Source organism: Sciurus vulgaris, assembly GCF_902686455.1.
Source record: "Sciurus vulgaris genome assembly, chromosome: 6".
NCBI classification, from domain to species: domain Eukaryota; kingdom Metazoa; phylum Chordata; class Mammalia; order Rodentia; family Sciuridae; genus Sciurus; species Sciurus vulgaris.
Genome location: NC_136466.1, coordinates 145,147,585 through 145,173,993, shown reverse-complemented (window position 1 = coordinate 145,173,993; position 26,409 = coordinate 145,147,585). Strand labels below are relative to the sequence as shown.

The 26,409-nt window shown below is 37.8% G+C and overlaps 1 protein-coding gene across 4 annotated transcripts in view; it reads right to left on the bottom strand.

Moving 5' to 3' along the window:
- Nucleotides 1-26,409, bottom strand: part of DROSHA (drosha ribonuclease III) — a 120,745-nt gene that overhangs the window by 61,757 nt on the left and 32,579 nt on the right. For all 4 annotated transcript variants that reach the window (XM_079144479.1, XM_079144480.1, XM_079144482.1 and 1 more), the window contains 5 exons: nt 20,846-20,932; nt 15,339-15,410; nt 13,545-13,626; nt 12,498-12,572; nt 1,388-1,557 (listed from right to left, as the gene is read on the bottom strand). In XM_079144479.1, coding sequence (XP_079000605.1) covers nt 1,388-1,557; nt 12,498-12,572; nt 13,545-13,626; nt 15,339-15,410; nt 20,846-20,932 — 486 coding nt within the window. The remainder of the gene's footprint in view (nt 1-1,387; nt 1,558-12,497; nt 12,573-13,544; nt 13,627-15,338; nt 15,411-20,845; nt 20,933-26,409) is intronic.

Below are 26,409 nucleotides of genomic sequence, written 5' to 3'. Positions count from 1 at the left end.
AAAATATATGCAGTTGTTTAAAGAAAAATAAAATCTGTAGCCTTAATCACTTAGTTCTATTATGTATTTCTTTTAAAGTTACTTTAATTATTATGTGGCTTAACAGTACAACAGTAAAAATGGTATGATTTTTCTAGTTTTAAGCAAGTCTTATGCTTAAACATATTTTTACTAAACTATTTCACTTTCTGGATTTGTTTAAAATCAATCAGTATTAGTTGGAATGTTTTAATTACAAGCAGCAATGTTTTGTTTGTGCAGCTGTTAGTGTCAATGCAATAAAAATTATACAGAGTTTAAACTGTTTTAAACAATTGACAGTTTAAAAAAAGCTTTGTTTAAATAACTTATTCTGTTTCTTTACATGGGTTTATATTAATTCTCCATTTCTGCAAAATTTTATAATATGCCAATATATAAATTTTTATGAAACATGGAGGAAAAAAACTCTGAAATAAAGAAAATGCTATATTTCATATGAATTAACACAAGTTTTTAAAATTTTCTGCTTTTAACCTTTATACATTTATTTCAAAAATTAACTTAGAATCTCCCTTTTAAAAAAAATTAAGAAGCAAACAAAAATAATGGTAAATATTTGTAATAATAATGGCAAAAAATCAATAGAGGACAAATATCACAAAAGAAAATCAATACAAAGGATATTTATAGGCAATATTCTAAATAAAACATGAATAGACAACAAACATTTGAAGTATCAATTTTCACTAGAAACTAAAATAAATATAAATTTGAAATAATAATATTTTCCCTAGCAAACTGACAAAGTTATTTTTTAATCTTATTTTATTTGGAACTGGGGATTGACACAGGGACACTTTACTATTGAGCTCATTCCCAACCCTTTTTATATTTTTATTTTGGACAGGGTCTAATTAAGTTGTTCAGGCTAGCCTTGAACTTCTAATCCTCCTGCCTCAGCCTCCTGAATTGCTGAGACTACAGGCATGCACCAGCACACCCAAAGTTCTTTAAACCCGTGTAACCAATTTGCAAAAAGAAGTACTCTCATGTATTCCAGGTCAGAATACAAACTTTACAACCCTTCTGAAAGGCAATTTGCAATATGTATCAAAAAATCCTGAGAATGGTCATATATTCGGGCAGAATAAATTTATTAATTGGGTGAACTGATACTAAATATGCCTAAATTGTAGTATTTTCTGATTAGTAAATATTTTCTATGATCAGTAAAAATTTTCTGATTAGTAAATATTTAAATGAAAAATTATTCAAAGAACAAAAAACAATAAGCATTTAAAATGTTTTAAAATATTTTTGTTGCTGTTGTTTGTTTTTGGCAAAACATCCAAACCTGGAAAAAAAGTGTCAATTCAACCTCAATGTATGAATTACCAGAACATACCGTCCCAGGATTGGTAACAATCATGCCTTTGCACTCTTCTGCATATTTCTGCCACTCAAGCTCCTCCCACTGAAGCATATTGGCAATCTCCTCTTCGGGTACCAGGGCTTTGCTACAGCGTAACAGGTAGAGAAGAATCTGGTGCATTGACAACACTTCCTTGCCTCCATCTTGGGTGGGAGTGGAGAGAGAGGGGAAAAAGTAAGGCTCCCAGTTAACAGCAATCATCAATTGAACAAGGAAAAGCAAGACAATGGAAAGAAAAGAGCATGTACAAAAGGTAATTTAAAATTTACATTGTTAGCCAGGTGCCAAATAATACGAAAACCATTTGCTTCATTGATGAACAGTGCTCATAAACCACCTCATTTACTAAAATGGCAACAACAACATTATAAATGATAAAAAGCTCCATTTGTGAGGTATGAATATAAAAAAAAAGTCTGCCTAAATAAATTTAAAGCCACCTAGCATAAACAACCAGAGTTTATAATATATAGAACCATGTTAGTCTTAAATATTTTATCATTCTTTCTAGGGTAACAGATGAACACTCTTTAGAAATGATGTTACTGTCTTAAGGAAATTCTAAGCTTTTATGAGATATTTATGGATGTTTTCAATAACCCATTGTTGTATTATGGTCTAATTTTTTGGTGCTAATGTGCTGCACCTGCCACAATGAATAGAACTAAAGAGTCGGTACTAATATTGTGGAAGATCATTATGGAGTTAGTACATGGAAATAATACCAAGTGTTCTGTGCCCTAAAGAAGAATATATCACCACGTACAGAGGATAAAAACAACAAAGGACATGACTAAAGTACCTTGGAAAAAGACAATCTGGTACTTGATGAACCAAAGGCATCCATTTAATTTGGGCATTAAAGTGAGGTTCTGCCTTCTCTTTGGGTCTTGCTACTTGATCAACATGGGCAACCCACCTGGTATCTTTTTTTTTTTTTTTTTTTTTTTTGCCTACTCCCACTCAAAGGAAGGACAAGAGCCCTTAAGATTTAAGAGAAGATTTAGAGAACAATTACTATCCTTTCCCCATCACGAGCCAAACACTTCATCAGAAACAAGGGCGGCAAGAACAAAAGATGGTGGGGATGGGATGGCACAGAACAGAGTGTCCTCTTTGGGTCACAGAAACTAAGGGACCCAGAATCTGGGGTACTAGAAAACAGAAGAGGGTAAAAATTTTAATATAAGCTGCTGTGGGCTAAGAATTTGGAAAGGCCAACACCCTTGAGATTAAAAAAGAAATCAAAATTCCTTTGAGCTGTGTTTGTCTACCTCACATGCTGCTGTGGAGCTGGATCATGTTGCATGTATATAATATACATGGTACATGTGCATATACAATATATTTTATGTAGTGTAGGCAAATGCATTCATTCATTCATCTAAATACTCACTGATTGACAAAAATTTACTAAGCCCTAGCAGGGAGTATTTTAAGACCTGGGTTCACAGCAGTGATCCAAACAGCCAAAGTCCCTGCCTTCCCAAAGCTCACATTCCAGCAGAGAGGAAGAGACAATTAAAAAAAAAAAAAAAACAAATTACATAATAGGTCAGGTCAAGATGAATGCTATGAAGAAGAACCAACCGAGGCAGGGGACTAGAGCTGGAATTAAATGGGTGGTCAAGGAAGATGTCTTTGAAGAGGTGGTGTATGAGGAAGCAAAACATTAAGAGTCCACCATGACATTTCTTAGACAGAAGAAATAGCAAAATCCCAAAGGTTTAGTGGGATTGGTGTGTTCCAGGAACTGCAAAGGGACCAATTCGGATGTAGTGAAGTAAGCAGGAGTGGGTGAGAGGGCATCAGGGAAGTCAGACTTCGCAAAGTTTTACAGAGCTCACCAAGAGTTCTGGATTTATTCTGCAGTGGGAACATGTTTTGCCATCACGTGCCAGGTGCTCGGAGTGATCCTATGTTGCAATCATGGATCCCCCCACAAAAAAGAAAAAATGCATAAGCTCTAGGCCTTTGAAAGGTACATACGCTAATAATGGTTAACCACAACAGTTCCTAGAGAATTTTTTATAGTGCTGGTGATATAGCCCATCACATAGAGAGCCTGCCTCCCATGGCCACAGACCAGGGTTCAAGACCCCAGCACTGTGTGACTATGGAGATTACAAACAAACGAGAATTTTTTATAGATAACATTCTGAAAAATAAACTTCTCTTAAAGATAAATGGACCTCTAAGAAATTAATTGTCCAAGTGACAAAATCACAAAACATAATCAAATGACATGAGGGCATGCTCTATTTATTCAGATTATTGTTCACAGCAGTGAATGGGTAGGAGATAACTAGGGATTGAACCCAGGGTGCTTTACCCATGAGTCTTTTTTTTTTTTTGGTTTAACTTTGAGACAGGTCTTCACTAAATTGCTTAGGAACTTCCTAAATTGCCAAGGCTGGCCTTGAACTTGTGATCCTCCTGCCTCAGCCTCCCAAGTCAGTGGGATTACAGGCATGTGCCTTCATGCCCAGCTATATAGCAGTGAAATTTTTTTTTTACAAAGTCACCTTTGATTAGCAAATTCCCATAGTGTCACAGACTGTGTCCCTTCAAAACTCATGTTACCCAAAGTCTTCACCCCCAATGGGATGGTACTAGGAGGCAAGGACTTTGGGAGGTGATTAGGTCAGGTGAATGGAGCCCTCATGAATGGGACCTGTGCTCCTCTAAGAAAGGATAAGAAACAGCTCGCATCCTCTTCTATCATACAAGGACACAAGGACAAAATGGCTGTCTGTGAAGCATAAAGCAGTACCGGAGACAATGGAGATATACTACTAGTCTAAGATACTATAAGAAGCAGTGCAATGTTGTTTTCTTTCAAGAATTTTTTAAAAATTCATATTTTAAGGGAAGAGTATTAGGGGACAGACAGACAACATGGGCCCACTGTGCTGACCCCCACATGTTTTCTTTACCAAAAAGCAATCTGCCTGCAGCCCTGCCTGGCCTAAGTGGATAGGATATGTCACATTCCTCAGCAAACTGAGGCAGGTGCAGGAAGTCAATGTAGGTAATGAGTGATGGGCATCGAGAGAGTGATGGCTGGTTATCAAAGAGAGAACAATGGGTTAACAGTTAACCTCTGAAATTATGCTATTCTACTCTGGGTTGCTAACAACCTCTGTGCTCCTGCCCTTGGTCAAGGTATACACAGGGAAGAAAGAGAAGACTGGGGTCTATAAGAAAGCATGCTGCACTCACTCACGCGTGCTTTCAGCTCTGAGACACCCTTCTCTTCAGAGAAGTCTGTTCTATCACTTTCTTAAATAAAACTTGCTCTCTATGCTTGCCTCAGTATTGTTGGGGTGTTTAATCTTCAACACCAAGGAACAAGAATTCATTCCCAATCTGCATCACACTGGTATCAGAAGGAATGCAGAGGAAGGAGCAGATACTTACAGATCCAGGTATACAAACAGCAGACTCCCCACAAGCAGTTATAGCTGGCTGACTCCAGAGACTTCAGATAAATGTGAAAAGAGCTAGAGGCATTGAATTTCAAGTGAAGGGACTAAAAGAGCTAAGAGGAGAGAATACTTGAGCTTATGAACCAAGGATCTCTTAAAAGTTCCAACTCCATGCTAAATGAATGGAATAAGCCCTGCCCAATTTAGGAGAGGAATATCTGCAAGACTAGGGAGACAGGAGGGAAACCAGGCCACTAAATGCTTATATAACACCAAGAACCTAGTTTCTTGGATACAAAGGAGGACTGAGTTCTACAGCAGCACAGAAACTAGACAAGAAAACAATTAAACACAACATGCACACCAAGTGCAACTCTAAATTCAAGCTAAAAGCTACTAAATATTTTACCACTGTGAAAAAGGAGAAACTCAGGACAGACAATCTGAGGTGAAACGTAACAAAGAAGGGAGACTGAGACTGTTCCATATTTGATATTGAAGTTCAATCTTTTTTTTTTTTTAGCGAGGGAGGTACCGGGGATTTAACTCAGGGGCACTCAAACACTGGAGCCACATCCCCAGCCCTATTTTGAATTTTATTTAGAGACAAGGAGGTCTCACTGCGTTGCTTAGCACCTTGCTTTTGCCGAGGTTGGCTTGGAACTCTCGATCCTCCTGCCTCGGCCTCCCAAGTCACTGGGATTATAGGCATGTGCCACCACACCCGGCTTCAACCTTCGTGGAGATATAAGAGGAGGTAGAAAAATCAGAGTCCTGCTAGAGCCCATGAAACAAGCCTGGGCTGTGTCTCTCACACACCCAGTCTGGTAAAAGAAGACACCCATAAATGTTTGTGGAATGACTTTATGAAGCAGATAAATAACATGGCCACTTGCTTTCAGACTACCATGAATTTACTAATGTTAATGAATTGGCTCTTTGGGTTTGTCTGTTCTGCTACATGTTTATGTTGGGGATTTATGGAACTATGTCACTGAGGACTAGGAAGTAATTTTTATCTCATTGGCTGAGATAAATAGGACATGATATAAATGAGAAATCAGAGCGGGTAGACTAAGGTTAGCAGGAATTCTGCCAGCTCTGGGACTGGAACTGTGACAACGGCTCATTATTCGGGAAGAACTGGAGTTTGTGTTTCGGGGAATGAATCTGGACAGTCATTAATGAACTGACAGACTTTATAAACTGTTTCTTAGAGACTCAATTCTCTGAGTTTACATTGCTTAATTATTTATATGGTTATTTGGAAGAGGGGGCAATTTTTTAGGGAATTTGTGTTAAGTACATGGCTGCTTAGACAAGTATTTATCAAGTGTATAACACTTAATTTTAAGAAATATAAAAATATCTTCCCCCTTCCCTACACTGAGGATAGCTGTATAACAGCATTAACTGCATTACTACATCTTCTATATATTCCTACCAAGATGACTAGATAAAAATCTTATTTTATAAAATTTGAATTAACATGTTTCTAAATTTTCTAAATAATAAGTTATATTAAGACACTGTATCAATCAGTGTATTTTTCAAACTACTGTTGTCTCCTAGAAATTCTGAAATCTCTCTCACCTCCCTGGCCTCCTGCCAGCTATACCTGAGAATTACTGCTCTAGAAAGGGTGATTTCCAAATATGAATTTACTGGACAGTCATTTTGAAAAAAAAAAAAAAAAAAAAAAGATGTCCAGTGCTTTAATAGAGTCATGATACAAGTAATGAATAGGTTTTCCCCTAGGTGTGATCTTACTGTCTTGAATTATGTTCTGTCTTAGTCAGTTACAGTTAGATAAGACCTTAAGCTGGGTCTAGCTCCTATCAGCTGTTTTACAAGCAAAGGGAAGAGTGAGATAGAAAAGAAACAAAAATTTGAGAAAAGTCTTAAAATATCAATCAACTGGTTGCTCTGTGACTTGGCTTTTGGTAACTGGCCTGCAATGAATGATCCCTGGTTGAAATTCTCCAACTTAATTTTATAAATTTGCATAAAGCAACTGAGACAGATGTTTTCAAAATGGGTAAGTTGAGCAAGTAGAGAAAAATTATGAAGACTGATAAAACTTGAACATTTAATTAGATATTATACATGCAAATAATGATAGTGGCATTACTTTTTACTTATCAGATGGACAAAATTATAAATATTAGTAATATCTGGCACTGGCAGGTGATAGAAAAAGGATGATTTTTATAAAAACTGTAGGTCAGAATTGCAAATTAATATATCATTCTTCAGAGAATCTGGCCGGTTTTCCAAATTTAAAATGTGCATACAATCTTAACAAGTAATCTCACTTTTAGAATCCTACCCAGGGAAACAGACAAATGCAAAAGACACACAGACTACATCTGAAGCATTTATATGCAATGGGGAAAAAAGAGAGACCTTCAAAACATTCCTCACTAGAGGACTCATTAAAAAAAAGTAATGCCATCTATAATATAAAATGCTATGTGAGATTAAAGAATGAGGCAAGTATACAGAAAAGATCTCAAGTATTTGAGTTAGAAAGGCAAACTGTGTAACATGTTTAGAGTTACCCCACTTAAAGGAAAAAGGTAGATTAAGACAAAATACAAATCAAACCACTTACAGCACCTACTCATTTTCACGTTTAGAAGGGAGTGTTCAGTTTTTTACTTTATACTCCTTGCTTGTGTGTACACACATACACACAACCTGGCTCAGGGAAAAGGACAGAAGCAATTTGATTCTGTAAAGAAAGAACACTCTTTTCAATAAATGGCACTGGCCAACTGGATATCTATAATGAAAACAGTGAGCTCTGGCCTATATCTTATACCAATCATAAAAACAAATTCAAGATAGATTAGACCAAAAAGTGAAAATGGGAGTAGCCTGATACCACGATAGGCAAAAATTTCATAAACAAGATATAAAAGGCTCTAATCATAAAGAAAAACAATTTACAAATTGATTACACAAAGAATTTCTGTTCATCAAAAATCATCAAGATAATCAAAACGCAATCTACAAAGAAGATCTTGACTGTATTTCTAACAAAGAACTTATACAAAAAAAAAGAACTTATACACAGTATATATTTTTAAACATCTACAAATCAATGAGAAAAAGGTAAATATTGTCCAATAGAAAAATGGGCAAAAGGCTTGAAAAGGTACTTCAAAAAGACAAAAATCTAAAAAGTCAATGTATCATAAAATGGTGTACACTCATTAGTCATTAAAGGCAAAATAAAACCATAATGTTAAACATACAACAATGAATTCCAATTATATAATTATAATTCACTAATTAAAATAATAAAAAACTATAATGTGATATTTCTGAATACCCACTGGAACAGCTAAACTGAAAAAGAAAGGGCTGGTGATGGAGCTCTGTGGTAAAGTGTGGGCTAGCACATTTGAGACCCTGCATTGAGCCCCAAGAAAAGAAAGGAGAGAGAAAGAAAGAGAAAGAAAGAAGGATGCCCAGTGTTGGAGAAAATGCGAATAACATAAATTTTCATTTACTGCTAGTGGGAAGGTAAATGCTACAATCCTTTTGGAAAACTGTTATATATATGGGCTCATAAAAAGATATATACAGGTCTTTAGTGAATGTTCCTATGATATTTATGAATATAAATGTATAAGAATGCATGTGTGTGTATATATATACACATACACATACAAATAAGAAATCTGAAAATACCCAAATATTCATTCATCATAAATACGTTTATTTTAATTTAGTCATGCCACATAAAACTACACAGCAATGAGAATGAGCCAACAACAGATAGCTCTAAAACACATTAAACAAAATACAAACAAAGCCAGGCACAGTGCCACACACATGTAACCCCAGTGACTTGGGAGGCTGAAGGAGGAGGATCACAAATTCAAAGTCAGCCTCAACAACTTAATTAGTCCCTAAGCAACTTAGTTTGGCCCTGTCTCAAAACAAAAAAATCAGAAAAGCTGGAGCTAGGGATGCAACTCAGTGGCAAAATGTCCCTAGGTTCAAATCCCCGGTACCAAAAAAAAAAGAAACAAAAGAAAATATATAATTCTAGTTTTCATAGTTAAAAAAAAAAAAAAAAAAAAAAACCCAGGTAAAACTAACAGGGTTTCAAGACAGAATAGTGGTTTCCACTGAGTCTGGGCAGTAACTGGGTTTAGAGAGGGTTCCTGATGCTGGTACTCGATCTGGGTACAAAATACATGGTCATATTCAGTTTAAAAATTCTCTAAGTCCTATACTTATGTGAGCTTTTCAGTATTTATGTTTTAGTCCTATCAAAACCTTTATAAAAAAAAAAAAAAAAGGGGATGATACCAAAGAATGTTTGAAAAGCACATTCATCAGTAACCAAAACACTAATATTTAAATAAAGCATATTGTGAATAACAGTATACAAGTATATGCAGTCCCTACTACCTGCCAAGGATTATGTTAGCACTAGTAATACAAGAAACAGACAAGGTTCACTGTTCTGCTTCATGGAGCTCACTGCTGAAATTTTTAAGAGAAGAAAAGAATGAGTGAAGAAGGATGGCTGGGCCTAAAATGTTAAAGTAATAATGCATTTTTCATGGCAGCATGAACTGATGTAATTCTTTTGACAAGAAACTTGGCACTATCATAATCTTTAAAAACATCCATCTGCTCAATGAATTATTAAAAATAAGATGCAAATCATATACTAGTATGACAACCATGTGAAAAATTTTACACATAGAAAAAAAAATTTATGTGATTGGGGGGGTTGTTTTGTATTTTTGCAGTACTATGAATAGACCCCAGGGCATTGCACATACTAAGGAAGTGTTCTACCACTGAACTACACCCTAAAACTTAATTCACTCTTTTTAAAAATGTTTTAATAGTTGGGCATGGGTACAGGCACATGCCTTTAATCTCTGCAACTCAGGAGGCCAATGTGGGAAGAGTCTAAGTTCAAGGTCAGCTTTAGCAACTTAGGGAAACCCTCAGCAACATAGCAAGACACTATCTCAAAATAAAATTGAAATGGGCTGGGGATGTAACTCAGTAGTAAAGCGCCCCTGAGTTAAAACTCCAGAATCACACACAGAGGCACACAGCACACAAGATGCTTAATAAAGTCATTTCTTTATTGGGGCTGAACCCAGGGCCTCACACACACTAGGCAAGAGCTTTACCACAATGACATCCCTAGTCCTAATTAAATGATATTGTGAAAAACAAATCAACCATAATTTGCCATCCAATATCAAAATGCATTTATACATTAGGTGTTTTTCTGTATCCTTCAGGGTTTTTTAAAACATTTATTTTCAAAGGGAAATCTAATGAAACAATAAATTGTTTAAAAATAAATCAATAGACTTTTTCCTTTATGACAGCCTAAATGTTATCCCTACATAGTTATGAGAAGCATTTTGTGAGTTGAAACCCCATGAAGTAAATACCTGACACAAGATTTTTCTGTAAGATCATTTTAAAACTGCCCACTTTCTCTTAGAGATTTGTTTGGTCATAAAATGCCTTAGAAGCACAGAGATACAAAAAGGAAAGGCTTTTCAACAAACTCACTCTAACACTCTTTTCTAATAAGTTTATTGCTAAAACTCCATTATTAAATCAAAGACACATTCACTTGAAAAGAAAAAAGGGCATCTCAGTGAAATGAAACCAGATATAAAAAGGAGAAAAGCTTCTGAGGGCATTTTCTAAGCAAAACAAACATTACCAATAATATTAAAAATACAAGTAATGCTATCCTAAAAATAAAAAGAAGCCATTGTGACTGACTGAACTGAGCAAAGAGCATCCTCTCCTCTTACTCTTGCAGGAAATCCAAACTAGACTGAGCAGACAAAACACAAAAGCAACCAAGAGAAACCAAAGGTAAGAGGAAAAAAAGAGTCCAGAAAAAACAAAGTCAAGAGTCTAGTAAGCACTTTAGAGAGGAAACCAGCACTGACACATGCCATCTGGATTGTTCCTTGGGAGGATGGCTTTGGCATCAGAAGCTGCAATGTGCTGGGACAGGTGGAGGGGCTCTGGCACTGAAGCAAAGCTGGGCTGTGAATGAACCATGAGCACTGGTAGAAGCCTACAAGACAGGCTCCAAGGAGGTTTCTCACGAAGCACGAAGAATGCCAGGCCTCCTGCCACCAGGAGGACCAGAGGCCTGAGGAGGAAAGCATGACTGTAGGACTGAAGTCCCAAAACTACTGATGTGAAGAACTGGGCAGACAAGTTACACAAAGCAAAACTCCCCAGTCAAGACTGCAAGACCACAGATTCACAGCACCCACTGTATTTTTTCCCTCCAGTATCACTGAGTGGCCCGCATGTAGAATAAAAGGCAAATGGTTGGACTGATGAGCAAGAGAGAACAGATCAAATCAGAGCACAGGTTTTGGTCAAGAAAGCACAGAAAGGGGCTGTGCACAAGGTAAAGAAGAGTTAAGCACAAGCTAAGGGACAACAGCATGACAGGCCAGAAGTACACAATGTCACAGTAACACTGGTATCAGATTCTAGGGATACATTCACACGGATGTGGCCCTGCCCAGGTTTTCACCTGGGGAAGCAGTGGCTGAGTTGTGACAATCATCACAGTAAAAAGAGTCAAAAAAAAACAATACAGTGGCTGGGCACAGTGGCACATGCCTATGATCCCAGCAGCTCAGGAGGCTGAGGCAGTAAATCTCAAGTTCAAAGAAAGCCTCAACAATTTAGAGAGGCTCTAAGCAAATTAGCAAGACCCTGCCTCAAAATAACACATTAAAAAAAAAAAAAAAAAAAAAGAAGGGTTGGGGATGTAGCCCAGTGGTTAAGCATTTCTGGGTTCAATTGCTGATACCAATAAATGGGGGGGGGGGGGGGGGGGCGGGGATAATGATACAGTGGTGAGTGAAGTTCACTGGACTAATAAAAGGACTTTGCTATGAGAGGAAACTGTGAGCAGGTTTCACAGCATTTGACAAAGCAGTTCATTGATTAGGAAATCAGAGAAAAGAGTGGGAACAGGATGGCAGGGGCCTCAAAGGAAAAGATTTTGTGAGTAAAAAAGTATCCAAAAGATTTCATTAAAAATCAAACCATTTTTAAAATATTACATATACTACCAATATCTTTTAGTTGGACTTTCTAAAAAATTACTTGAAAATTTAAGTTATATGTTTACTTATTTTAATATAGTGGGAGAATAAATTATCACATTTTTTTACCGTAATATATTTAAAATTGTGTCAAAAAATAGAAAAAAAATCACCTATAATTCTACCACCTTATCACAACTATTATGCAGCCATTTTAGAAATTCTCATACTGTATATAAAATTTTATACCAATTGTTTTCCAATTAGCTGTATGTATTTTTAAAGACACATGCATTTTCTATGTTAATTTTAACATCTGGATGATATTTTATCAAGTAGATTTTCAAAATATATAAATCAATCCTTCTATTATTCATCTAATTTGAGGCTGCAATAAGTTATGAAAAAGTATAAATTCACATGTAAAATTTTACATTTCATGTGCGACCTGAGAAGCAAATAAATTAATGATGGTCAATGTGGGAAAGTTGTCCCCAAAGTTTAAAAGGAAAATGGTAGGCTTATTTTCATACACACTATTTCACCAGATCACTGACAAGTCAAATGATTTACCTGGAAGAAATCTTACAAAACGTGGCATGAAATGAAATCTTGGGCAGCAGGGAGGACTGTCTTCAAACAAAGGACCTAAAGAAAACAAGTTGAAAGGAAAGAGAAAAGAAATCAAACAGTTTCGAAAGCAAACACAGCAACCTAACTCCTAAGATTTATGGCAATAAAAAAACACTACCAGAAGTGGGGACATAACACTACTACTCCCCCAACCCTTCTCCTCAAGAGCTTAAGCAATCATCTGGAACTGCCACAGCAACCAGTAAGGACCACAAGGAGCAGACTATAGAAAGTCAAGGGGACAATGAGAGCCCCAGAGAGCAAGTGCATACAGTAAAATTGTTTTTAAAATTCAAACATTCAAGTTTTTGTTTTAACTCAACTAGAGCATGATGTAATAAATTTGTATGTCATTTCCTTCTCATTTTAATCAATACACTAAAAAAATTGAAATGCTATTGGTTTGAAAAGCCATTAATCAATATGTGCGGTTTGAAAAGCCTTCTAAATTCAATTCATTCATTTGAAAACCTGGCTTGAAAAATCATTCATCAATACACTGCTTTAAATAAGTAAATATTCAGTGTAATACAGATACTTTCAAAAGAGTAAACTACCATCCAAGAGCCAGGCATCAAGTTTATAATCTATTAGATCACTCTGCATGTGTGTGTACATGTGTGTTAATAACTAATTGAAGTTCTCTGTTAAAGTGGCATGATAGAAGTTTATTAGAGCACAGTTCAGTAGATTTAAAATATTAACTAATGAGATTTTTCCCTAATGCACATAAATCAAGGTAATTATTCATAATAACTGATACCATCTTCTTGGCTAATAATGGGCATTGTCAAATTATTAAGAAGTAAAGCCTAGAAAAACCTCCCAAGTCAAGTAATAGCAAGTGTTCCTATGAATAATACACTTTTTCATGGGTATTTCAAAAATAAAAAGAATTTCAACTATCTGCCCCCCCCAATTTATAAGAATTTTCACATATGATGTTCTTCTATAAGCATTACTTTTTTCTTTAAATTCTATACTTACCTTTGAGATTCCAGTCATATAATTCCAAAATATCTCTGAATAGAAACAATGAAAAAAGTTCCAATCCTTTTACACAAAAATTCTGAAAATAAACCCAAATAAAATTATGATAGGTTTATAAATATATAATAACTAAAGATTCAGCACGTTTAGCCAAGGATCTTAGAAAAGTGTCTGTTGAAACTACAAAAACTATTTCCTAAAATATTAGGCCTCTGTCCTACAACAGCTCACTGGTTTCAGCTAGCAATTAAGTAGACAAATAATGACATTAAGACTTCTACAAAAATGTCAACCCAGCCTTTTTCAGTATACAAATAAAATGATACAAATTCTAAAGTTAAATCTTATATCAGAGTTTTCTAATCCAATTATAAAATACACCCGAATCTCCTGGGAACATTTTGTTGACACAAATTACACATCTTCAGGCACTGATTGGCTTGCTCATCATCCCCTTCCCATTCCATCCAACACCACCAGAATCACTATTACCATGCTACCAAAAAGCAGTAGTCCTTTGTTCCAAAAAAGTTCAAACTCTTTAAAGCTAAGAAAAACTGCAGAACTTTCTTATCCAGCAACTCAGAAGGTTAAGGCAGGAGGATCTCAAGTTCAAGGCCAGCTTAGGCACCTTAGAGAGACCTTGTCTCAAAGTAAAATTAAAAATGACTGGGGATGTAACTTAGTGGTAGAGAGCACTTTCTTCGCACATGCAAAGGCTGAGTTCAACCTCAAATACTACTGAAAAACAAAAAGCTACAAAATTTTGTATCAAAATTTCTCCTGTAAACAAGCAGATGATATATTTGCAAGCAAGTTCTGTTTCCTAATTCTTCCTACTACTTTTTTTGCTCAGGGTTCATAAATCACCCCATATGAGATCACGTTAGAAGTCATAAGCTTTTATGATAGCAAATGAAGGCTATGACCTTAAAATCCAAAAGGAAGAAAAAAATCTTTTTAGACAGGAGAAGGAAGGGACATGCCCTTTTCTTTAATTCTTTTGAGCAGCAGGTAGAATGAACAGGAATTTTCCAGAATGAAACAGATGCTAACTAAGCATGCATGTCATGCCCATTAATTTCCCATTGGCGCTCCTTGCCCATGACAGTGCTCCCCAGTTAAACAAGTTGCAAGAAGAGCCAGGGGCTCTGGAAATCGACCCTAACTCCAACACAACATTAAGTGCACAAGCTTGTTAGCTGTCTAGTTGTTATTTCTTAGTGTGATTTGTTGACACCACTAAATTCAAGATCAGGCAATGAATCATTCTGAGATTCACATTAATCTTGCTTTGGAATTTTAAATCTCTTGCATATATTTAGATAAATCTGCTGCTGAGCATCCGCAATGAAAAACAATTAGGAAAGATATGTAAATATATGGGAAGAAAAATGAGCTAAGCATTGATCTTGTCACTGGAGATAATGAATAAGATTATTCCAACAGCTATCAGATTCAGTTTCACTATTCCAATTTCCTCTCTGATAATGGCCAGTAACCAAAATCTATCCCCTACACAAAACAAACTAGAAACAGATGTAAAGTTACTATCAGCAGATGCGACACAAGCAGAAGCAGGGTCAAAAAAAGGTCAATGAGTTTAAAAATGACCCAAATTTTAACCTTGATAGCAGAGCTACATCTCGGTGACCCTTTTGACAGTGAACATGGTATTTTAAGGATCTCCTATGGCAAAAAGCCAGAACTGACCAAGGCCAATTTATTATTTTTTTAAAGTGTGGAATAAACAAAAGAACTACAGCAAACTGTTAAAAGCTTTTCCCTTACCTCGGGCATCATCTCTTCAATGAAATGAATTGTGTAGTCTATGTTGAATCTAATTACTTTACACAGTGGAATCTGCAACGAGAAGAGAGGTTCAGCTCCCCAATAACTCCCCTCAGGTTAATATGCCACAGAACATGTCTACTACCTGACCCACAAAGCCAACAACCAAATAAGACGGTTTCACCCTCTTCTACACTACTAACAGTGTACATGAAGTTTGATCACAACTGCTGGATTTTAATGACAGGAACCCAGCTGGCAAGGCTTCTATAGGAAACTTGCATGATGTTGGTGCTTAATTAATATATGAGCAGCAGCAGCACAAATTGACAAGAACCCATTAAAATCAAACATATCACCTTTAAAGAATTAATAAAACCACAATCATAAGTTTGTCCCCCCCCCCCCGGTTTTTTAAAAATCTTTCATAATCTTTGATTCTTCATGAGATCAGGGATGGCAGTCTGATGACTTATCAGTTTATCAGTTAGGGATTAATAGCTCATTGAAGAGCACATAAGCAAAAACAATGAGTATATAATAATAAATAAAAATAAAACTAATAATGGCTAGCGTTTATTGAGCCAGGCACCATTCTAATGCTTCATATGATTTACTCACATAACCGTTAGAGCTTCCCCAAATAGGTCTGACTATTATTCCCATTGTACAGTAGAGGAAACTAAGGCAGAGTCACTGGGTACCCTGCCTAAGGTAATAGGCAACTGGTAAATTAGGACTTCTTGCTCTAGACCACAGCTGTTAGCTACCAGAGTATACACCTCTCATTATTTGATCTAATACTCAGCATACATGTGAAAATGAATAAATGAATAAATCCATTCATCTTATTCTACCATTGTATCAACAGACACCAGCCTAGCATCTAGACACAAAAGTTTTCTGTAAAGATATTTTTGAATGAATGAAAAGAATGACAAAGGGAGGAAAAGAAGTTACTGCAGTGGCTTGACTGGCTAGCTGGGGAAAACAAGAGACCCAGAGGCCTTAGAGAGGTTAAGTAGGCTTTTCTGGCTATACAATCTACACATAGTCCATAAGACTATGTGACCATTTGTATAGACCATAGCAATCAAAAAGAAAAAAATTTTGATTCTAGCAGCAAAAGAGATGTAAGAAAAATAGAAAAATAGTCTTATATTGCCACCTACTGGAAATATTTTTCTCAAAAATAGTTTTACTTCTTAGGTATTCCTTCTTTTTAAAGACAGTGGTTGTATAAAATTCATAATTAACTTGAATAAGAGATTCATTTTTCAACCTCCTACTAGTACTGAGTCCTCAACTAACAAAAGCAACATGCTAAGGCCACTATTACTCTGTAAGTTCTGCTTTATTTCCTTCAATTGTACAACAATATTTCAGAGCTATAAATTTGTACATGATTTAACCTAGTTTTAAACAACTATGCATGGCTTATAATTATCATAATTTGAGGCAGGTCATAGTTCCTGCCTTAAGGTAAGGATCAAAAAGAGAAAGGCATATGAACAAGTACAAATATAATATGATACAATGTAACTTACAACTGCAATTATAAAAAAGCAAGCAAAGGAAAAAATTGAAATACAAAAGATCCACTAAGGTATCATTGGAGTTGTTTTCAAAGATAAGGAGGAATTTCCCAGGCCATCCAGAAAAATAAAGTTGAGGTAGCACAAGAATTTAGCTTCTAGCAAGAGAGAGAAAAGGGAACCTAATGGAAGAAGTCGCTTAGCCATTCAGAGAATAAAGTGCACAGAAACAAGTCAGGTGATTCTAGAAAAAAAGATTAACTTCATTATGCTGCCCATCAACCACCTTAAGGCCAAGGCTTACAGCTATTTGGCACAAGATATCACTCAAGTACTTTCAAGTACAGTCAAGTAAGAGGCTATCATACTACATTTCATATGGGCCACTTTGAAAACTGGAAATGGCTTATAGGGGAACAAAGACCAGAGGACCAGACTGGAATCAAACACAACAGGTCAGAAGCCAAATGAAGAAAACAGTGAAAAGGAGGGAGACATTTTTTAAACATACTTAGAAGGTATTACTGATCCATACAATGACTAGACATGGAAGTGAAAGAGAAGAAAAGAGCAGAGGACAACTTCTAGGTTTCTGAATTAAGTGACCAGGTAGTTCACAATGGCATTACATACAAAAGCAGATATTCAAAATGTCTCCTGAGCACCTCAAACTCAGTGTGTAGGGAGGATGAAAAGGGACCTGAGGAACATCACAAGGGCATCAAACAGGTCATCTGAAATGCAAATATGGAGCAGAGCTACCCACCACAACTGGAAGCACAAAGTCCCTGGGGGTCAGAGTACTCAGGGAAGGAAGAACCATGGATGGAACTGAATTACTCAGCAAGAAAGTATGCAGCAAAGAAAAGAACAAGCACTCCTGGGACTACACAAAAGACAGGCAGAGAAAGTGCAAAAGTGCAAACTTCACTCCTTCCTACCATGTGCAAAAGCACTCAGCAGATGACTTGTGCAAGCGCAGTCCTCTCCCCACTGCCTAAACTCACTTTTGGGGATTTTTTTTTTTTTTAACTCTTTTCTTTACACAGTTGATTTTCTTTTAAAATTCCATTCATACCACTGAAGCCCTCCTGAGACACACAAAGTAGGAAAAGCAGCATCTCCTTATCTACTCTGGTCTCTCAAAGACAGTCTGTCATTTTACTTCACATTGGTCAATTGAGAAACTGTTATTGGCAAGATCACCAAAACAGCTCTCGACCTATTACCTCAAATAACATACATTCCAACTATCACTTCTTAAAATAGGTTTGAACTTTAAAGTAAAGACTATCATATGTTGAATGATACTAACTCCTACCTCATCCTAGGAAGAAAACACCCTCCCTAAATTCCTACATTCTAACACTAGTACTTACAGACAATGAATGACCAAATATAGGGGTCAGTGAGGTCACTAGAAATGGAAAGGCAACTAAGGTGGGAGGGAACTGATCAAGTAATTTCCCTGTTCTCCCTCGAGTAGAAGGAGATACTGTGCATTTAATGCATATGTTTTTAAAATTACACTTACATTGTCAAAGCCCTTAATGGCATTAGGTATTCTAATAGCAAATATACTACATAAAAGGATAAAATTCTCCCAGATGCTGTATGCTTATCCAACAAGGTTTTCAATCCACTTGGAGAGAACTTGTCAGAACCAGTTTTGGTAGAGGTTCTATTGTTACTATTACAGGCATGCTCTTCTTGTTGATGTGCTCTCTATACAAGTAAATGAATCAGATCAGTAAAATGATTAAATTTTTTTTTTCCTTGGGAGACTATTTCAAATCCAAGAGGCCTTTGATGGCTCTAATTCCTATGAACTGTAAAACACTCATTTTTAAACTCAACTTACTTTGTCAACATCTCTAGCATAAATGATGGGGCTCCTCATTATACAGTTCTCAAGTTTTAAGACTTCAATATTCATATGTAATATATGCTGAGGTCTTATCTTTTATAACAACAGTAACAATAGGGATTAATTTAGCATTAATTAAGTGCCAAACCTTGTGCCAAAAGACTTTTAAAAAATTGTTTTTGATGTGAACCTACAACTGACCTAAAAAAACAAATTCTATTTTTAATACAGTATGTCTGACTCTAACTAAAATGCCAAGCATAGATACATTAATGAATCTCAAAGAATCACTTGTCCAAGGTCAAAAATAAAAGAATTAGAAGATTTTTTTTTTTTCGGTGCTGGGGATGAAACCCAGGGCGTTGTGCTTGCCTTGCACTCTATCAACTGAGCTATATCCCCAGCCCGAATTAGAAGATTTGAACCCAGTTGTCTGACATCTTTTCTAAAACAAGAGGTGCCAATATTTATTATGTATCAAACACCCTGATAAACACTTTTTATGTGTCATCTCACTTTATTTTTCACAAAATCTAATGAGACTGCTACAACTAATATCCCTATCTTCCAGATGAGAAAATAAAGGCTTATAAAGATTGAAATGTCAAATCACACAGCTAATAAATGGAATACACTAATATTTAAACCCTGGTCTCTCTGAAGTCACGCTGCTTTTCTACTTTAAGGTGTCCTAAAAGTCAAAATGAACTCTACATTATCTCTGGGGAAATAAGAAAAAAAAAAAAAAAAAAAAGATGAGATTATTTTCATGCTAAATAAATTATTTGTATTTGCAAGCTCTGGTGGGGGAGAGAAAGGCATTAAATGAGGGAGGGGGTGATCTAGATGACTTCCAAAACTCTTTATAGCTCAAAAGACTGTGGGCTTTAGTGTAACAAAGATTTGAGTGTCTGGCACATACACACAAAGCACAGGAACCACTAAAAGTCAAAAATCACCAAAAATCAGTCAAAAATCACTCAGTACCTTTCATAAAGCCTAGATGTGAATGATCCCTTTTCTATACTAGTGAACAGATGGTCCACCTAGAGGTAGATGTAATATGGATTATCAAATGCCTTCATATTTTACATTTAGAGTGTAAACATTATCAAAGAAAATTCTCTAGGATAAAATATACTGTGGAATAAAAGAGAAACCTCATTAGGAAAATAATTTGTTTTAAATCACGACCTGGAATCACATCTACTTAATGAGTGAAAAAAGAAGACAAGGTAAGGCCAAGATTTGGGCCTTAGCCTTCAGTGGAAAATAATACCATGTCTTAAATAAACAGTACTAAAATAACTTTCTAACTGTAGATATCATTTCACGTAACCAAGCCAGAAAGGATTAAAGAGCATTCTGTTTTGATGTAGACACACCATACTTATAATCCAATAAGTTCTATCAGAGACAGACCTAGGGAAAGCACACAGCTGTACCTCCTCTTCTGCACAGTTGCCTCCTGATTTATTCTACATCTAATTGGAATATGAAGTAATACACAAGGCAATTTCCAAGACTGCCAGCTTTGAAACAGAGATTCTGGACTCATAGATATGGAACTTCCAGTTGAACTATGTAAATATCCTAAAGCCTTATGTCAGACCAAGTCTCTTACAAAAGACATAGTCCCAAGATTCGAAAGCAAAAAACTGTATGAGGTTAATTCAGGCTTCAGGTGTCCTGAACAAGTTGTTTCGCTTTCTTTCACCCAGAGACTATAATAGTTTCTCCTCAAAACTTTCTAACTTTCTTATGAAGGACAACCAACCCAAAATAGTTTTAACACATTATTCCACAGTTTATCCTCCTTTTTCAATCTTTCTCACTCTCAAAATGTTATTCTGACACATGTTTACCTACACCATTTAATGTGGACCAAATCTGTGACTCATTAGCACAGATGTCACACTCCCACCTGACACTCTGCTGCAGACTTCCTGCAACTCATGCAGCAGGATGCACAGTTAATGTTACTTAGGAGTCAGAGGAAGGGAAATCTACTTTGACTTTTGAAAAGAAAAGACAAAGGAAAGACAAGGAAAAAGGAAGGCGGTGGAGAAAAGGGAAAGGCAGTGAGCAGGATGGCACATACTTACATTGGTCAGAGGGGCATGCGCAAACATAGAAAATCCTTCAAAGATATACTCGTGATCATCATATTCTATAACAGTTGGCCTGTCAGTCTAAAAGTAAACAGAAACATAAAACAATTTAAACAAACCACAATTTGCATGTGCAGAAATCCATCAGGGCACCAAGTAACCAAGAGCAGAAATGAAAATAACTTAATGCACTCCTATCATTTTTCCAAACTTTATACAAAAGTTAATTTTAAATGGAATTCCCTGGCTTGGTGGGTTTCTTTGGTTTCAGGTATTAAGTACAATATTTATGTCCTGAGACAATGCCAATTATCAGTGTCATAAAGCAAGAAGGGCTACATACAGCTTCATTTTATAGGAAATGGTTTCATTTAATTCCACAATCCTACTCTTACTAAATTATATTTCTGAAGTTCTAATATGGAACAAGATAATTCCACAGCTGACTCAAACACAAAATCAAGAAGAGAATCAGCATCAATATGGTAAAGACTAGAAGCTCCTAGAAGGCTCTGAAAGCCTTCAGGGTGCCAAAAGTTCAAACCCTCATAGCTCCATTCCCAGCCTCACCAAGGAGAAGCCAACCCACCAAACATGTAACAGATCAATTCCCATACAATTCCAAGATCTTCATTACCTGAAAACTGAATCTGTAATTAAATGATACAAATACTGATCTAACCATGAGACATTCTTCCTTATGACAATCTTCTTTTTCTTCCATACCAGGGATCAAACCCAGGGGTGCTCAACACTGAGCCACATTCCCAGCCCTTTTTGTATTTAATATAGGGACAGGGTCTTGCTAACTTGCTAAGGCCGGCTTTAAATTTGCAATCCTCCTGCCTCAGCCTTCAAGCCGCTGGGATTACAGGCATGTGCCACCCTGCTCAGCACATATTTAATCTTAAATGTTAAATATGGAGCAAAAGATTGGTAACCTAATAGACACATTCTTACAAAGATTTTAAATACCATTCATTTAAAAATTATATATATTAAGAACTCAGGAAGGATCAAAGAATATCCAAATATACATTATTCGTTTTGCCAGGATTACTGTTGCTTTCTATTTGAGTAACTCAACAGTTTGGCAGTTCCTCAAAATATTAAACAGAGAGCTATCATATGATCCAGAAACTTCAGTCATAGGTATACCCCCAGAGGAAATCAAAACACACATCTAAACACTTGTGCAAATGTTCTCATCAGAACTATGCATAATAGCAAACAATGAAGATGACCTGAATGTCCATCAACTGATGGACAAATATGGTATTATCTATTGTACACACACACACACAATGTAATGGAATATCATTTGACCATAAAAAGGAATGAAATAGGGGGTTGGAGCATAGCTCAGTGACAGAGTGCTTGCCTGGTATACCTCAGGCCATGGGTTTGATCCCCAGCACCACACAAAATAAGAATTAAGTACTGGCATGTCCTACAACATAGGCAATTCTTGAAAAAATTATGCAGCACGAACAAAGTCTGAGAGCAACTGCACCAGAGCTACGGGCGCTTGCCAGAGGAGGAGCTGCGCGGCGAGCTGTTTGGACTCAGAGCAACCACTCCTGAATGCCGGGGCCTGCCTGGAGGAGGAGGAGGAGGAGGAGCGTGGCCGCTTGGATTCGGAGTGACTATACCAGAGCTACAGGCGGTTGACGGAGGAGGAGCTGCATGGCAAGCTGTTTGGACTCAAAGCGACCGTTCCTGAACACCAGCGGGGGGAGGAGGAGGAGGAGTGCGGCGGGTCGCATGGAATCGCAGTAACTGCGTTGGACCTCCAGGAGGCGGCTCAGAGGAGGAGGAGAGTGGAGAGTTTTTTGGACTCAAAGCGACCGCTCCTGAACACTGGCGGGCTGCCTGGAGGAGGAGCGCAGTGGGTCGCTTGGTCTCGAGTGGCCGCACCACAGCTCCGGGCGGCTGCCTGGAGGAGGCGTGCAGTGGGTCACCTGGACTCAGAGCAACTCAGAGTGATCGCTCCTGAACACCAGGGGAGCTACCTGGAGGAGGAGGAGGAACGGGGCGGGTCACTTGGACTCGGAGTGACTGCCCAGGGCTATGGGCGGTTGGCGGGAGGAGGAGGCCCACAATGAGTTGCTTGGACTCCTGGTGACCGCGCCGGAACACCGGGCGGCTTTCTGGAGAAAGAGGCGTGTGGTGGGTCACTGGGACTAGGAGCGATTATATGGGGCTCCAGGCGGCTGCTCAGAAGAGGGGCCGAAGAGCTAGGCGATTAGGTGCAGAGCACGGTCCCAGGACCTAGGAGGCTTCTTGGTGGAACAGCCCCACAGAGACACGCTTAGGGGTGGAGCAAAGGTTCCAGGACTGCGGGCAGATTCTCTGAGGAGAGGCAGCCTAAGGAGACTCGTCTGCGAAGGGTGAGGCTCCCAGGCCCAGGAGGTAGGTCCAGGCCCCTGGGAGCGTTGCAAAGGAAGGCAGCCCAGCCCAGGCAGTAGTTGTAGATTGAGGGGAACCTCTAGGAGGGGAACTGACCAGCGAGACCTCCCCACCAGGTGAGTCTTCCCTGCCGGGTGAGGTTTTCCCACAAGGATGGTAAAACCAGAGACACAGGCCCAAACAGGCCTTGCCTCAGCCCGCAGCCTAGTTCCCCTTTGGATGCCCATTGGTCAACAAGTGGAGGTACCTCTGCCCACTAGCAGGGAATATACCACACCTGAAGGCCACCATCCCTAGAGAGGCAGCTTCCTTGTGGAATGCCGCACTATCAACTTCCTCCAGGACTTCAGCCTACTGAAGGCTAAGAGGGGATATACTAGAAATCTTCAGGGACATTATAAGTCAATAGAGGAAATCTACAATATCTCAGAGGTCCACTGATACCTGAACAATATAAGAAAAGGGAAGAAAATGCCCCAAACAAATCTAGATGTTACATCAATAAAACCCAATGACAGCATGGCAGAAGAAATGACAGAAAAGGAGTTCAGAATGTACATAATTAAAATGATCAGGGAAGCAAACGATGAGATGAAAGAGCAAATGCAGACACTGAATGATGAGATGAAAGAACAAATGCAGGCATTGAATGATCGCTCCAATCGACAGTTAAAACAGCAAATACAGGAAGCAAAAGATCATTTCAATAAAGAGTTAGAGATATTGAAAAAAAAAAAACAAACAAACAGAAATCCTTGAAATGAAGGAAACAATAAACCAAATTAAGAACTCCATAGAAAGCATATCCAATAGGATAGAACACCTGGAAGACAGAACCTCAGACATTGAAGACAAAATATTTAACCTTGAAAACAAAGTTGAACAAACAGAGAAGATGGTAAGAAATCATGAACAGAATCTACAAGAACTATGGGATATTATGAAAAGGCCAAATTCAAGAATTATTGGGATTGAGGAAGGCTTAGAGAAACAAACCAAAGGAATGAACAATCTATTCAATGAAATAGTATCAGAAAATTTCCCAAATCTGAAGAATGAAATGGAAAATCAAGTTCAAGAGGTTTAAAGGACTCCAAATACACAAAATTACAACAGATCCACACCAAGGCACATTATAATGAAAATACCTAACATACAAAATAAAGACAGAATTTTAAAGGCTGTGAGAGAAAAGAACCAAATTACATTCAGGGGGAAACCAATATGGATATCAGCAGATTTTTCAATCCAGACCCTAAAAGCTAGAAGGGCCTGGAACAATATATTTCAAGCTCTGAAAGAAAATGGATGCCAACCAAGAATCTTATACCCAGCAAAACTTACCTTCAAATTTGACAATGAAATAAAATCCTTCCATGATAAACAAAAGCTAAAAGAATTTACAAAAAGAAAGCCAGCATTACAGAACATTCTCAGCAAAATATTCCATGAGGAAGAGATGAAAAACAAAGAAGCAAATCAGCAAAGGGAGGAATTATCCTAAAGGAATTGTCAAATAAAGGAGGAACCAAGTCGTGTGAAATAAATAAATAAATAAATAAATAAAATTTAAAAATGAACCAAATGACTGGAAAACTAAATCATATCTCGGAGAGATCCAAGATGGCGGTCTAGAGGGAGGCTTCGTTCCTCGTCGCCCCACAATACTGGATTCAAGCAGAGGATATCTGTTTCTCGATTGCTCACTGTCAGGCGTTTGTCATCCGCCATTTGCCTGCCTCTCGCCTGTCCATCGCCTGCCTTGCCCCTATCCATCACCCAACGCTCGAGGTTCACCTCCCGATCGTCCGACAGCTGCCAGCAGATTGACCGCAGACCGCCAGTGGAGAACCAGCTGCCTGCTGCTGCCTGGAAGTTCACTGTTACAGTACCTGCAGGTTTGATTACACGTGGCTGCCGCCATTTTGAGACAATAGCCAGGCCCTGTAGGACCCCTGGCCGGACTGACTGAGTCCCGTCTCCAGGATCCCTCAGCCCGACCGATCACGCCCTGCCTTGGGGCCCTCACATCAACTGACTGCTCCCTGCCGCCAGGACCCCCAGACCAACTGACTGTGCCCTATCACCAGGAACCCAGAACAACTGATTGCACCCGGCCTCCTGGATCCCACAACCACAACAAACACACCCGACCTCCAGGACCACAGCCGGACCAACTGCATCCTGTCTCCAGGACCTCCAGCTGACCATGTCCAACCCTGAGCTGCAGCTCCACATTTGCCAACACATTTGGAAGCCAGAACAGCCATCTTGGATAATCCTGGAAGCCGTAGCTCCGATCTTCGGGTGGGGCAAATCCCATCTTGCGATGCCTGCTGGAGGCTTGAAGCCCATTGTCAGGTACCTCTCATACATCAGGAGGTTTCATTAGTATATGACTGTTATACAGTAGATTTTCTTTTTTCTCCTTTTTAAAAAAAAATTTAAGTTTTTATTTCTTTACATTTCTTGCTTTCTTTTCCTTCTGTTTACCTGTTCCCTCAGAGTCACTTTCTCCCTTATTTACATGATGTTATTGTCCCCATAGGGGCTATTTGGTCTAGGATTGCATAGTGTCTGATTTGGGCACTGCTAATATCTCCCCTTAAAGAAAGGGTTTTGGACACCTATAGGACCACTATAAGCCTATAGGGGGAAATCTGCAATACCCCAGATCTGCAGCGCTACAGGGGAAGATACATGAACAACATGAAAAACAAGGGAAGAAAATGATCCAAACAAATCTAGATTCTATAGTAATAGAATCCAATGACAGTATGTTAGAAGAAATGTCAGAAAAGGACTTCAGATTATACATGATTAAGATGATTCGCGAAGCAAAGGATGAGATAAAAGAGCAAATGCAGGCAATGAATGATAATACCAATAAGCTGAAAGAGCACCTGCAGGAAGCAAAAGATCATTTCAAAAAAGAGATAGAGATTCTCAAAAAAAACCAAATCATATCTCAATAATAACCCTGAATGTTAATGGCCTGAATTCATCAATCAAAAGACACAGACTGGCAGATTGGATTAAATAGAAAGATCCAACAATATGTTGCCTGCAAGAGACTCACCTCATAGAAAAAGATACTCATAGACTAAAGGTGAAAGAATGGGGAAAAACATACCACGCACATGGACTCA